Below are 15132 nucleotides of genomic sequence, written 5' to 3'. Positions count from 1 at the left end.
TTAATCTTTTCACAGTCAACATTTATGGTTAGTATTTCCATCTGTTTCACAGGTAATACATTTTAAAAGTAATTTGTAATATAATATATAATCATTACACCATGGTTTAAAAATAAAAGCCGTAGATTTGACTCTGAATAGATGGGGATTTTAGGATGTTTGTGCAATGGAATAATCTCCATAACTTCTCCTTCCAAACAGTGCTCAAGTAACTTCTCTTCAGCAGCATCTTCCCTCTTGCCTGACTTTCCAGCACAGTCAATCACCATTTCCTGACACTCTCATGGCATTGGGCTTTGTACTCTACCAGCATTTTAATGTAAGGCTAGAGTTTGTGTACATATCTCTCTTTCTCTAAACTTTCAACTGAGAGCACCAACTGCATCATGTGTCTCTGTGCATCTCTAATTCTTAGTACCAGGACTTGTGCTAAATCAGTGCTTCTCTAAAGGGAGTCTGGGAACCCCTCATGGGTTTTCAGGGAATGTGCAAGGTTAAAATTATTTTCATATAATACCAAGATGTTATTTGGCTTTTCCACTCTCATTCACTCATGAGTGCACAATGGAGTGTTCCAGAAGCTACATGATAGGTGATGATGTCATCACTGATGACTAATAAAATGTATGCCTGTGTGTTTTTCTAGTGAGGTAAGTATCAATAGACATAAGCCACATAAACAAAATCTCTTTGGAGTCCTCAGTGATTTTTAGCAGTGTAAAGGGTCTCTAAGACCAAAATGTTTGAGAACAGATGTGCTAAATAAGAGCTGATCCTTATTGAGACTTTCAATTGCCTATTATACCTTATTTAACCCTCAGAATATATTGTGAGTTAGGTCCTGCTATCTTAGCAACTGAGGTACAGAAAAGTAGGTCATAAAAAGTCACATAGCTGGACATGGCAGATAAGATCTGAAACCAGGCCTCTGACTAGTAGTACAGAATAATACTGATAATCTGTTCTGCATTGATGATGGTGAGGCATTCATTCATTGCTTATTATTGAGTGCCTTCTATGTGCATTCACTATAGTAGACCCTGACAGGACAATAGTAAGAAAAGTAAATATAGACTCTTCATTCCAATGGCAGAGAATATGCTGATTAAAAAAAAATCCTCATTCTTTCTAATGCAAAAAATCAATTTAATAACATTATAACATTCATCATATGTGATCAGTCATGTTCCACTATTTCAACTTAATCTCTTTAAGACTTACTTACCTCATTTTTAAAATAATGAAAATAAGATCTATGAATTTCAACACTTAGTAAACATAATTTGATCCAACATTTTCAATTTACAAAGTCAGGAAAAGCCAGAAATTCATTCTAAAGGTTTTCAAACATAAAGATTGAATTGAGAAGGAACATATAGATAAATGTGAGATAACTAACTGATATTCCTAATTTAAGTTTAAACTATTCATTAGGAAAAAAAGGATAGTTTGAAATGCTTTATTATATTAGAAATCACAAAGACGTCGTGAGATAAAGCTGAGTTGAAAACTACCAAAACACATTTTAGCAAAATTAATATTTTAATGCTTTTGGGGCCACTGAACTAAGACAGCTCAGTTTTGGTTTTACATATTCCATTTTTAAATGATGATAATAAATAATGGTACTAAGTTCATCACACCAAACTGATGTCTTACATAAATACAATTCTATGCAAATGATTTATATTTCAATTTGATTTCAATATATGCTTTATTACTTATGATTATGGAGTTACTTTTTAATTTAAAAATGTTATACAAGTATTTTCAAAGAATATTGTTAGCAAAGTTGACAAGCATTAGTTAATACAAACAATATTTATCAATTTATTCCACCTTTAAAAGATCTATAAAATTCTTTTTCCGAAGCCCAAATAAGTCTTTGATCAAATTTGTATTGATTTTGTTCTTTTAAAAACTCTTAAAAAATTGAGGAAAGAAAGTCATATGACATTTTCTTAAACTAGTTTTTGAGTTTTATTTTATAATGCTTATTTAAAATTTTGTGGGAACACTAGAATAGCAAGGAGATGAAGACGTCAGAGCTGGGCGAAACTCGTGCCTGAGTGGTAACATCAGGTGAAATAAAAAGCTCCAAAACACAGAAACGCATCCTGAGACCTCAGCCCAGGGGAAAAGCATCCAGCATTGGCACAGAGGTGTTCTGAACCTGCACTCCAACAATAAACTGAGACATACACCCCAAGATATGTCTATTTGTATGTTTACACACACACATACATACATACACATACATGGTATATGTATATATTATGTAGTGTATATACTGTGTATTACAAAACTTTGTTACATTGAAAACCATAAAAAATGATAAAGGGGCTTCAAACAATGGGTGATCCTCTAACATTAAACTGAGTGGTGGGCACAGGACTATACATCTAGTTATTTTTTATATTTAATAAATAGATTAAATGTATTTCTTGGTATTTTGGAAATATTTCATAACAGAAGAGAAGAGAGAAATGATATAAAAATAAATACAAGTTAGAACATTGTCTTTCTGAACTCCAATTTTTGAAAACATTGCTATAGGACACGCTGCTTAAATTAATCCAGGTTCTCATATACCATTTTTCACCTGCCCAACCTTATATGTGTCCTGGCGTCATTTGGGGGTTTCTTTGAAGGAGCAGCTTTGACTGAAACAATCACAGTAAAATCTTTTGCGGTCTACAAAAATAGGCTATGCCAACACACAATTTGAACAACCCCTGCTTTTGTTTCTAACTTGGCCTCTTTTTTTTTTTTTTTTTTTTTTTTTCCAGTAAATCCAGTAAGTTTTAAAGAGAAATGAATTTAAATCACAAGGTTCTAACATAGCTAAATAAAACAGCAATTTTTAAATTATTTTTCTGAATAACTTTTATAAAGCTTATATATATTGTTCTAGTTTGCTAATGCTGCCAGAATGCAAAACACCAGAAATGGACTGGCTTTTATAAAGGTGGTTTATTTGGTTTCACAGTTACAGTCTTAAGGCCATAAAGTGTCCAAGGTAACACATCAGCAATCAAGCACCTTCACTGGAGGATGGCCAATGGTGTCCAGAAATCCTCTGTTAGCTGGCAAGGCATGTGGCTGGTGTCTGCTCCAAAGTTCTGGTTTCAAAATGGCTTTCTCGCAGGATGTTCCTCTCTAGGCTGCAGTTCCTCAAAAACGTCACTCTTAGTTGCACTTGGGATATTTGTCCTCTCTCAGCTTCTCCAGAGCAAGAGTCTGCTTTCAATGGCTGTCTGTAAACTGTCTCTCATCTGCAGCTCCTGTGCTTTCTTCAAAGTGTCCCTGTTGGCTGTAGCTCCTCTTCAAAACGTCACTCACAGCTGCAGCTGCATTGTGTCCTTTTGTTTGTCAGCCCATTTATATGGCTCCACTGATGAAGGCCCACCCTGAATGTGTGGGGCCACACCTCCATGGAAATATCTCATCAGAGTTATCACCTACAGTTGGGTATGGCACATTTCCATGCAAACAACCTAACCCACACGTTCCAACTTAATCCTCACTAATATGTCTGCCCCACAAGATTGCATCAAAGAATATGGCTTTTTCTGGGGGACATAATACATTCAAACTGGCACATTCCACCCCCTGGACCCCAGAAAAACATATTCTTTCCAAATACGAAATACATTGATCCCATCATAATATAATAAAAACTTAAATCATTTCAGTAACAATAATTAAGTACAAGATCTCATCAAAATCAGATATAGGCTGTCCTAAGGCACCTTTAGCTGTGGATCTGTGAACTCAGAACAAGTTATGTGCTTCCAATATACAAAGGAAGGACATTCATAGGATAAACATTCCCACTGCCATAAGGAGAAACAGTAAGGAAAACAGGGTTAACAGGACCAAAACAGTTCCTAAAACCTGCAGGACAAACTTCATTAGATTTCAAAGTCTGAGAGTCATTAACAGAATGACGTTGCATCCTTGGAGTCCGAAAGAGCGGGAGTCTAACCCTTCCTAACGGCTTTTTCAGCAGCCTTTTCTCTCCAAATGCTGGGGTGATTTCTACAACACATCCACACATTGGGGAGACCAGTTTCTCGGCCCCACCCTCCTCAAACATTGGGGCAGTACCTGGATTCCCTTCCATCTCTGGGACACACACTCAACCCCTTCAGAACAGTGTGGTGGCAGCCAGGCTCTCCCCAATTCCCTGGGAATGTGCTCCAACCTCTTTGGGGCTTGGGGTGGCAGAACATTTCCTGAGCATCGAGGCAGAAGTCCCACCCTCGACCTCTAGGGCAAATTCACCCTTTCCATGCGTGTGGGCTGCTCCGCTCAATCAGCCCAAGACCTCTTGACTCCAGACCTCAACTTCCATGGCTCTGTCTTTGAAGAAATTTTGCCTTCAATTTGTTCCTTGTCTGTCTCCTCCAGTCCCGAATGGCAGCGGCTACCTGTAAAGAGCTCCCAAAAATTCTGTTGGCTTTGCATGAAGCACACAGAGGTCAAAGCCATCAGACAATAGGACTTTCCACAAATCCTTTCTGCTTAACTCCTTCTCCAATCTTGGCTTGTACTGAAATGGCAGCTGGGTTCCATGTTTGGTTATATCCTCACATTGGGCTGTAGCTTCTGGAATTCCACCCCATGGAAGCCTGTAATTTTCCAAGCCAAGAGCTTCTTGTTTCTTTGAATCCAAGAGTTCATTTCTAATATCATCTCTCTCTGCTCTCATTTTACTATAAGATGCAAGAAGAAGCCAGGGTACATCCTCCACATGTAGTCTGGAGATCACCTCATCTAAGTATTCCAGGTTGTTGCTTTCAAATTCTTCCTTCAATCTGCAACCAGGACTCAATTTTGCCACATTCTCTGCCACTTTAAAACAAGGATTGCCTTTCTTCCAGTTGGCAACAACAGATTGATCATTTCTGTTCAAGTCCTGGTCAGAAGTATCTTTAGAGTCCATATTTCCACAAGCAGTCTCTTCAAAGCAGCTTAGGCCTTTTCGATCAAGCTCCTCACAATTCTTCCAGAATCTTCCCCTCATCCATTTGAAAAGCCATTCCAACATGTGTGGTATTTGCAAACTCAGCAGCAAAAGCAACCCACTTCTCTGGTACCAAAATCTGTTCTAGTTTGCTAATGCTTCTGGAATGCAAAATGCCAGAAATGGACTGGCTTTTATAAAGGTGGTTTATTTGGTTACACAGTTACAGTCTTAAGGCCATAAAGTGTCAAAGGTACACATCAGCAGTCGAGTACCTTCACTGGAGGATGGCCAATGGTGTCCAGAAATCCTCTGTTAGCTGGCAAGGCATGTGGCTGGTGTCTGCTCCAGAGTTCTGGTTTCAAAATGGCTTTCTCGCAGGATGTACCTCTCTAGGCTGCAGTTCCTGAAAAATGTCACTCTTAGTTGCACTTGGGATATTTGTCCTCTCTCAGCTTCTCCAGAGCAAGAGTCTGCTTTCAATGGCCGTCTTCAAACTGTCTCTCATCTGCAGCTCCTGTGCTTTCTTCAAAGTGTTTCTGTTGGCTGTAGCTCCTCTTCAAAACGTCACTCACAGCTGCAGCTACATTGTGTCCTTTTGTTTGTCAGCTCATTTATATGGCTCCACTGATGAAGGCCCACCCTGAATGTGTGGGGCCACACCTCCATGGAAATATCTCATCAGAGTTATCACTTACAGTTGGGTGGGGCACATTTCCATGCAAACAACCTAACCCAAACGTTCCAACTTAATCCCCGCTAATACGTCTGCCCCACAAGATTGCATCAAAGAATATGGCTTTTTCTGGGGGACATAATACATTCAAACTGGCACATATATGTATATATGTATTTATCCTTATATGTAGAAATTATTTTGATGCAAATCATCAACTCATGTAATGGAAAAAATATACCAGAGTAGGAATCCAAACCAAAGGTGGTAATTACCTTCAAACATTTTACCTGTAGCTTCCTCTAGTGTAGCAACATCAAGTCTGGGACTATAATTTCCATAACCAGCAGCTGTAAAAGCCCGAATCTGAAAAACATATACTGTTCCTGGTTTCAGATTATTAATGGAGGCTGAAGTGGACTTGGTTTTTAGCGTTGAGTAGGTCCGTTCCCTTTGATCCTAGAAACAGTATTTACAGGGGATATTTAATTAGTTTGGGGATATTTAATTAGATTGCAACCAAGGAATTTGACAGTCAATTCTTGAAATTTATTTTAATTTGCTGCATTGTTTTTCATAAAGGCTATATTGTACCCTGTGGAATATTCCAATGTTGAGTTGTTTCTAAGATAATATAAAATGTACATTTGAAACACATACCTTTCTATGCTGTTCTATAAATTTCCAAGAGAAATAATTTTGTTAAAACATTTGTGATATTTTGAGCATTTGCTTTGTTGGTAGAGGGCATAGTGGCAAGAACTATTTAATCATACATATAATCAAATGCTCCATTGATCAAAACATGGGTATGCATGTAAAATCTATGGTTTAGTAGGAGTCTTCACTTCACAGTATAGGTCTTTTAAATTCTTTTACTGAATGTTATTTGGCAAGCAAAAAGCAACATGTCAAAAATTAAGAAAATTATTAAATCAAGAAATTTAGTTAACACCAGCACCACATTATTATTTCAACTGTTTTAATTAAATAATTCATTTCTCACAGAATAAAAACATTTCTACAAAATAATATTTAATGGAATATTCTAAAAATTAAAACTAGCAATATAAAAGTGAAAGTATCCTATGATTTATACTTTAATGGTGTGTTAAACATCACTTAGTTCAATTTCCTCATTTTCCAGCTGTGTAAACAAAACTTACAGAGTTTATTAAAAGAAAGAAGTTATATTTTCATCATTGAACACATTTTTCATTTATATTATATATTATAAGCTTAAGAATGAAAAAACAAATGAAACCTCAATCATAAAAACTCCATCAAAACTATATTGAAATGAATTAGAATTTAAAGTTTCATTGATGTGACACTCATAGAATATTTATGAAAAAAGTTAGGAAAAATTACATATCAAAACTCAAAATTTTAGACAGTGTCTTATTGATTCTATAATAGATACTTGTGCTCAACTGTAAGCATCACACAATAAAATCATTCACTGAAAACTGAAAATGTCAGCCTGGTTTCTTGATTGGCATTGACACTAATATTTCCAAAAGTGTAAATGAAAGTATACTTAAACCGGATTTAGTTAGACTGATCTGTGATTGTGTTAATTATAATAATTTATAAAAATGACAGTGATAAATAAACATATATTTATCTCAAATAAAAGAAGGCATCTCTGATACTAGATTACATATTAATAATGGTTACATGCTTGTATATATTACAACACAATACTACTACCATTGTTTAATAATTGCCTAATTTGTAAATTTGCTGCATATAAAAACATTCTGTTTCTGTCATGCAAAATAGAAAAATAACAATTTGAACTGATTTATTCAGAGCGAGGATTGGCGAAATATTTTATTGCATTATGAGGAGGTTTACACTCACTTATCATCTGGGTTATATTTTTTGAAAATGTGTTTTATTTGAAAGGGAACTAAATTGCTTTTGAAATCTGATACAACTTCAAGAAGGATTATAATAGTTAAAGGTATTCAAAATGTAACTTTGGCCATGAAGGCATGAATCTGTAATGGAAATAGTATGCAAAAATGTTTTAAGCTTAATCTGGACATTAAAACTAACTTTATTTTAAACCTTTTCTTAAAAGGAAAAAAGAAAACCCAAAATTGTATCTTTAGCAATGCACTGTATGCCATTCAATTTATTCAATCAAATCAGTTCAACACCAGTTTTTCCAAAACCTTAGGCTCCTCGTTTGTAATTTCACTTAAAAGTTGAAAATGATTATGCATATTATAGCACTCAGGTCCCTCTGTTAAGTCAACAATAATAACAGTTATTGTTACTATTACTAAAAGTAATAGTCATAGTTTCCATGTTTGAAACCTCGAACAGAGTCTTTCTTTGAGATGGATCATAAGTAATAATTTGTGAACAGAATTTAATTTTTTATTTTCCTAAGTGTCCAAATGGGACAGAAATAAATATATTTACACACTCAGATATTTCACCATTTACTAAATTTCGGCCATTATTATAAGGAGATAAAAGGAGCAAGTGCTTGGGTTTTAGCCACCTTATCTTTTATGGAGGGAAGGGTATAAAGAAGGTGGACATGATTAGTGTATCATATATGAAATAAATTTCAGGCGAATTAAAATGAGTGGAATATCATCATCTGATTCTGAAATCTGGAAAATATCACATATTTGTTTTAAAAAATAATCTTATTTTTTTAAAATTATTATGTTATTTGAGGCCATCCTTATTATCACTGAAAACATTTAACTACATAAATCAGTAGGACCTAAGCAGACATACTAAAAGAAACATTTTTCAAATATATGTTGGGTTTTGTGGTTTCTGTGGTATGAAAACATCCTATATCTAATTATTATGATATAAAAATGGAGTAAATAAAAATATTGCAAGTGTAATATTTTCATTTGTGCAACACAGAAACTTAATACGCAGATATCACAATTATATCAATGAACCAGAGATTCAGGAAGATGGTTATTAAAAGTGGCTAAAATTAACTATGAATTTAGAAGTAGCTCCAAAGAGTTGGCATAATGACCAACTTTAGGCTACGGTACAGTAGGATGTCATGAGACACACAGCATATAGTTGCACATTTCAGCTGCTTTTAGCACTTACTTTCTCGTAATACTTGATTTCATATTCAGTGATGACTCCATTGGGGTGCTCTGGTTCTTGCCAGGAAAGCTCGACACTCCGCTGCAGCACTCTCTCCTTCATTACTCCACTCACTTGCGAGGGAGCTGTTTGGACAAGATGTGTCAATAAACAATGAGGAAATTCACTGGATGCCTCAAATCAAATGTCACAACTGATCAGTCCCATGCTGTGCCAGTTTCATTAAGGTAAAAGAAAGCACCTTTTTCATAGCTCACAATTCAGAAGCTAATGAATATTCAAACAGGACCTTATTACTGTTCATAAACCTTAATAGAAATTTAAATTAAAGTGCAAACAGCAGAAGACAGCATTGTTCAAGTTAGTGAAAAATGGAAATGATGGGGCTGAGAATGACAATTAAGCAAGTGAATGCTAATTAAGGCTAGAAAATACGATTTCAGATTAATCTCCAGCAATAAACTACGTCCAAATATTTATTTCACATACAGTGGTCATACATTTTTACAAGAAAAAAGTAGTGTGATACAGTGTAAGAAAAAGTGTATGAAATGGATCACTTTTTTGTTTTTCTATTTCAGTTGTGTCAATCTTGGAAAACTTTTTTACAGGTCATTAGGTCAAGTTGCAAGAAAATGTTAAAGCTGCTGCTACTTAAATATATGTGTTCACACACATATAATACATGTACAGGCTCTTGTACATTTAATTTATTTAATTTTACTTACGTAATTTTACCTATGTAACCTAGACTTCAAGCCTTGTTAGAAGCAATTCAAAGCTACAATCTTGCTTACTCTTTCTATGCAGATAATAATATGCTTAGAGTTCTTTCATTCTAATTGGTGGCATATATGCTTTTTTGGTAGCTAAGACTGTGGAATGTAGCAAACTAATTTGTTCTGTCTAATTTGTTCGGTGATGATTAACTAGTTGTCTTCTCTGTCTAAATGAGTAGCTGCACGGGCTTGGCTGAATTTCAGAGAGGTCATTATGTTTCATGTATTATGCTCTATCTCATTCTGTAAAATATTTTCAGGCTGTTAATTTAATTTCCAGATGTCCGAAATTGTTAATTATCCTGCTGACAGAAAAGCAATTTTACAGGGCCAAAGCTGTTTAAGCAAGCTTCCTTTGGCTTTATTTTCTTTCTTCTACTTCTTAATATTTTCTAATATAAATGTTTAAAAAGCACATTTTTCACTTCTTTCTGGCTTGCTGATTTTTGAGGGAAGGACATGGAGGATGCCTGAGTCCCATTTCCTCTCAAATTACTAGTAAAAGCATAACTAGGGCAGATTGAGACAACTTTCCCTTGAAGGGGATGCAGCTGAAGGACTCAACAAATTGTGCTTACAGACTAAATGAGTTTCTGATACATTTCCAATAAAGCAAATTGCAAATAAGAAACCTTGTTTTTGCCACATTTGAAACCTAAAGACTGTGCATGCAGTGAAAACAAACTTGGCTCTAAAATGATACATCTCTCCTCCTAAAACATGCTGAGCAAATCTCTGCAAACTGTACTGTTCAAGAGGCCTGCTTTGCCAGGCCATGGACTTAGAAAGCGAAATCCCAACTAATTGTGAAGAGACATGCTACTTAAATAATCTTTACTGGTCCAATTTTCTTTAGAGAAAGAAAATCATTCAGAAAACTTTGTATTTTGTCCTCAGTAAAAAATAAAATGCAGCACTGGTAAGAATACTGCAATGGTCAACACGCTGAATTACCCAACAGGGCTGCTGGTGTCTGGTCAGTGTTTACAACTTGTGTCATTTGGAATCAGTTAGCAGGAAATGGATTAGAGAGGTAGTATGTGTAAATACTTAGGTCTCCTTCAAAGAACATGCATAGCTTAAGGTGAATTGCATTGCCAAACCATGAGACACTTTACTTGGCATCTGTCCTGAGATATGATGGTGACAGAGGCAAGAGACATTGAATTCGGCACGTTTTGGAGCAGACCTGGGGTATAAATGTACCTCATGTAGTCTCTGATATTGACAGCAAAATTTGATTATAAAATGAGATGATTTCTGTAATTTACACACCAAAAATTACACTTGCTATTTGATAATCAACTCTCATATTTTATCCAGGAAAAGAACTTTTACTAACAAAATTATGGTAGGTGAGGATGGAAATAAAGGTGTCTAAAAATACATTTGAAATATACAGTATTTAGAAACCTGCATCACAGCACTAACAGTGCAATATGCTACAACATATTTTCCATCTTTTGCACTAGGAGCCATATCCATCAATATACTACTGATTTCCTAAATAAATAATTGCATATTTCTTTTTTTCTTTATGGCTTGCTGATACTATATCGTCACACATTTTAAGAGGGTCAGAGACAGAAGTACTAGCAATGGCACTTGAAATAGATGAACCGCATGAGAGGAAAATCTTTCTCTGTTTTATGACATTCAAATACAATGTTTTTGCACAGAAAAGCTGAATATATTTCCCCCAAAGTTCAATATCTTAGGCATAAGGATATATAATTCACAGCATATATACAAAAACATAAACAAAACATCTCTAAGTAGTCAGATTCTAACATGGTCATGATTTTCAGATCAGATTATATATAAAAGTAAATTTTAAGTTTTATAATGTATCCTAATCTTGAAACACAATATTTTTGTGGTTAATATATTATATTTAATCTTCTAAATTAATTACATTATAACAATTTCTCTAAGAATGACCTCACTCTTACATCAAAATACTCAATTAGTACAATTTAAAATTCATTTCTTAAAAGAAAATGTATAAAAATAAATTATATATATATATTAAAGAAACATTTGAGTATTGTGGCATTTAAATGATCATTTTCATGATTATCAAAATGAAATAAAATATATTGGAATTATATATATTAAAAAAGAAACAATTGAGTATTGTGGCATTTAAATTACAATTTTCATGATTATCAAAATCAAATAAGATATATTGTAATTGGAATTGATGTTAGGCTAATAAATAATAACCAATAATAATAAGTTCCCTGATTGGAAGATGTAGGAAAACAAATATGAATTTTTATTTGGGTTTCTAACAAACGATTAACTGACCCATTTATTACATAATTATCTAGAAATATTCAAATATAAAAATTAAATTCCAAGTGAAGAAACAGATGGAACTTTAATTTGCTCTTAAAGACCTTTCACTCATTGGGGATAAAAGACACAACAAATAAATTAAATAGAAAACAGAGCATATCAGGAAGCACCTTATCAATCATATTTGAAATCTGCACAGATGAAAGGGAAAGATGATCCTAGGTTATTCAGAAAATTTTTTTTGGTGGTTCAATAGTGGTAAATCTCAGCAGCATAAAAACAAAATTTACAAAGTTTATGAACTAGGAAAGCAAGACTAATAAAAGTTCAAAAAGTAAACTTATGGGCTAGATTTGTTATTATGAGCTTTGAATTTAAAAATAATCAGTGACAAGATGATGAGTTTATGTTCAGACCTGAACCAATCAGCACTTTCCAGATTTGTGACCTTTAAGCACGTATGCATGAAATTTGGCCTTAATCAATTTCCAATTAAAATCCATGAACAAAAGATATATTTAAATTACAGGACAGAATATACTCACAAGGTCTCCATTTTTTTTCCCACCAGATAGCTAGGCTTCCTTATGTGTGGGAAATTTTTCTAGCATGAAGTAGGAAAAAGACGATTTTAAAACACAGCATATACAGTAGGCAGAATGGCCTCTCAAAAGACGTTTGTACCATAATCCCTGGAACATGTGAAAATGTAACATTACTGGGCAAATGAGACTTCACAGACGTAATTAATGTTGCAGACCTTAAAATAGGGAGATTATCATGGATTATCCTGGTGAGCCCGATCTAATCACATGAGCCCTTAAATGCAGAGAAAATTTCTCCAGCCATGGTCAGGAAAATGTGGCAGAAGGGTAAGTCACAGAGATTTGAGCAGGACTGACATACCACTGCTGGAGGGGCTACATGGAAAACACAAAAGGAGTAGGGGCAGGCTTTAGGATCAAGGATCAGCCAGGTCCATGGCTGACAGAGGCAGGGAAACAGAGATCTCAGTTCTGCAAGTGCAAAGGAACTGAATTTTGTCAACAACTTAAATGAGCTTGGAAGTGAATGTTCCCCAGAGCCCCCAAGAAAACGGATAATGGTATGATTACCGATTAATGTGATATGTCAAACTTCATGTTGAAACAGCATGGAGTCAAGGAACTTTGATATCAAATAAGACTCAAAATGTTTTCTGGGAATGACATCTCCAATATGCATTTGGAAGAAACATTTTGTGTGTGTGTGTGGTAGAACTTTAATGAAGCACATGTTTAAGATTTTAAAACAATTATTTATACCAATCATCATTTTCCCTATGCGTAAATACTCTCACCGAATTTCCACAAAGACTGGTAAAGTGGAAAAGCAGTATCTGTATTTCCTAACAATACACTGAATAAAAATGGGTCAGCAAGCATAAAATGACCTCAAGTTGTTAAATCTATTGACATTTGCTAGATTTACATTAGTGAAATACGAAAAGTGAAAATGAAAACACTTTCAGAACACAAATACAAATGTGACAAAAATAAAATACTATTATTTTTATGAACACTTATTACTATATATTATATTGAAGAATTCATTTTTAACAATCTTGAAATAACAAACGTGTGAATTTTAGGTACTTAATATTTTACAATAAATACAACTGTTAACTTTCCTATTCTTCACAGGTATTTGACTTTTGTACTACAGAACATATAAAAATATACACATTTATTTCAATAACAAAAGACTAGACTATATATATACGTGTTCCAGGAAAATATCATGAAATATATCACTTCCATTACTAGGATACATGGAAATATGTATAAAAATACTAAGCTGTGATTTCACTAAACTTCAATTTCCTGACTGCAAAAAAATGATCTATAATAATATTATGAGTAATGAGTATAAAGTTTTAGCTAATGAAAAGCACAGAGGCTAAGGACAATTGACTCTGCAGCAACTGCAGGAAATCTATTTGCAATAGATATCTATCATATTACCTTTGGTAGAAGAGAAACATGATCTGTGTCTAAACAAACAAAACTTCATTCTATAATACGTAGTTGAAAAAATCAATAGATGAATAGTTCTTTTAAATTAATGTTATCTACATTGCTAAGTATTTAACATGCCAATTAGTATGATGATGCTTTATTCAAAATGTAAAATACCACAATATAATAATAAGATATATCACAGAATAGACTTTTAAATATAAGGAGAGGAACTGGAAACACAAGTTGAGTAAGAGTTGAAAATAAGATCTGAAAATTATGTGAATGACTATGGTATTGAACTGACAAAATAGGAAAATGAAAGCATCCTGGAAAGGCAGCCAGTCAAGTGTGTATGTGAGTAAAGTCAAGATATTTTCAGTAGGATAATAAAACATGTAACAGGAACATCTAAAGTCTCTACTTCACTATTTAATCAACTAAGAAAAATTCTGTTCTTTAAAGCAATGGTAATGACAGCTTCATAAAAAATGATTTGACAAATACATCTTTCTGAGAATAAAGTTTTCTTCTTTCTAATCATCAGATGATTAGTAACCAACTGTTTGGATGTCTTATTAATTACTATGGAAATTAACACCTGGCAAAATCTTTAAATAAAAGGCTTTAAAGGCAAAGAGGTGAGGGCTATGAAGAAATCTACTGATCGCCATAGGTCCTAACACAAATTAAGAGTCCTACAACTCTTTGCTAAAGTATTGATTAAAGCATCAACTGATGAGGGATTAATTTGTAACTTCTTGTGCATTTATATTTTAAATGGATTCCTCTGAAGGAAAAAAAAAAAAAAAAGGAAAACAGAACTAGTTGTCCCATCACAGTACTACTCATAAAGGAATAACTAAATGATGACCTAATATGACACTTGAGAAAGGTTAAGGATCTTTTCAAGCAATAATTAATACTACTTTTTACTAGTTTAGTTTTGTTCAACATATGCCTGGCATTTTCTATATGCAGGGCATTGTGGCATTTGTACAGACTTTTAGAATTTACAAAATTATTTATTATTATTATATAAAGCATCTCCTTTCTTCCCTATTTAACCCTATAAGGTAAGTACTGTTGTTCAATTTTATTGGCAAAGAAACTGGGGCTTAGAAAAATTAAGTAGTACCCAGTAAGAACAGGAAAGATTTTTTATTCAATTCATTTTTTAAGTACTAATTCCCATTTTTTTCAACTATATAGCAATACTGCTAGGTATTGAGAAGAGACACAAGATGGAGGAAAGCTGAGCCGTCATTCATTAATTCAACATTTATTGATACTCTAAGATGTGTCAGG

General features: G+C 34.0%; 1 protein-coding gene across 1 annotated transcript in view; it reads right to left on the bottom strand.

The window, feature by feature from the left end:
• LOC119540577 (ephrin type-A receptor 7-like) overlaps window positions 1-15132 on the bottom strand; it is a 238844-nt gene that overhangs the window by 75490 nt on the left and 148222 nt on the right. The window contains 2 exon segments of the mRNA XM_037844647.1: window positions 5921-6104; window positions 8748-8872. Of these exon segments, the coding sequence (XP_037700575.1) occupies window positions 5921-6104; window positions 8748-8872 (309 nt within the window).

Source organism: Choloepus didactylus, chromosome 7 (assembly GCF_015220235.1).
Source record: "Choloepus didactylus isolate mChoDid1 chromosome 7, mChoDid1.pri, whole genome shotgun sequence".
In the NCBI taxonomy this organism is placed as follows: domain Eukaryota; kingdom Metazoa; phylum Chordata; class Mammalia; order Pilosa; family Megalonychidae; genus Choloepus; species Choloepus didactylus.
The sequence above is the reverse complement of the archived record's forward strand: the minus strand, read 5'-3'. Positions and strand labels throughout refer to the sequence as shown.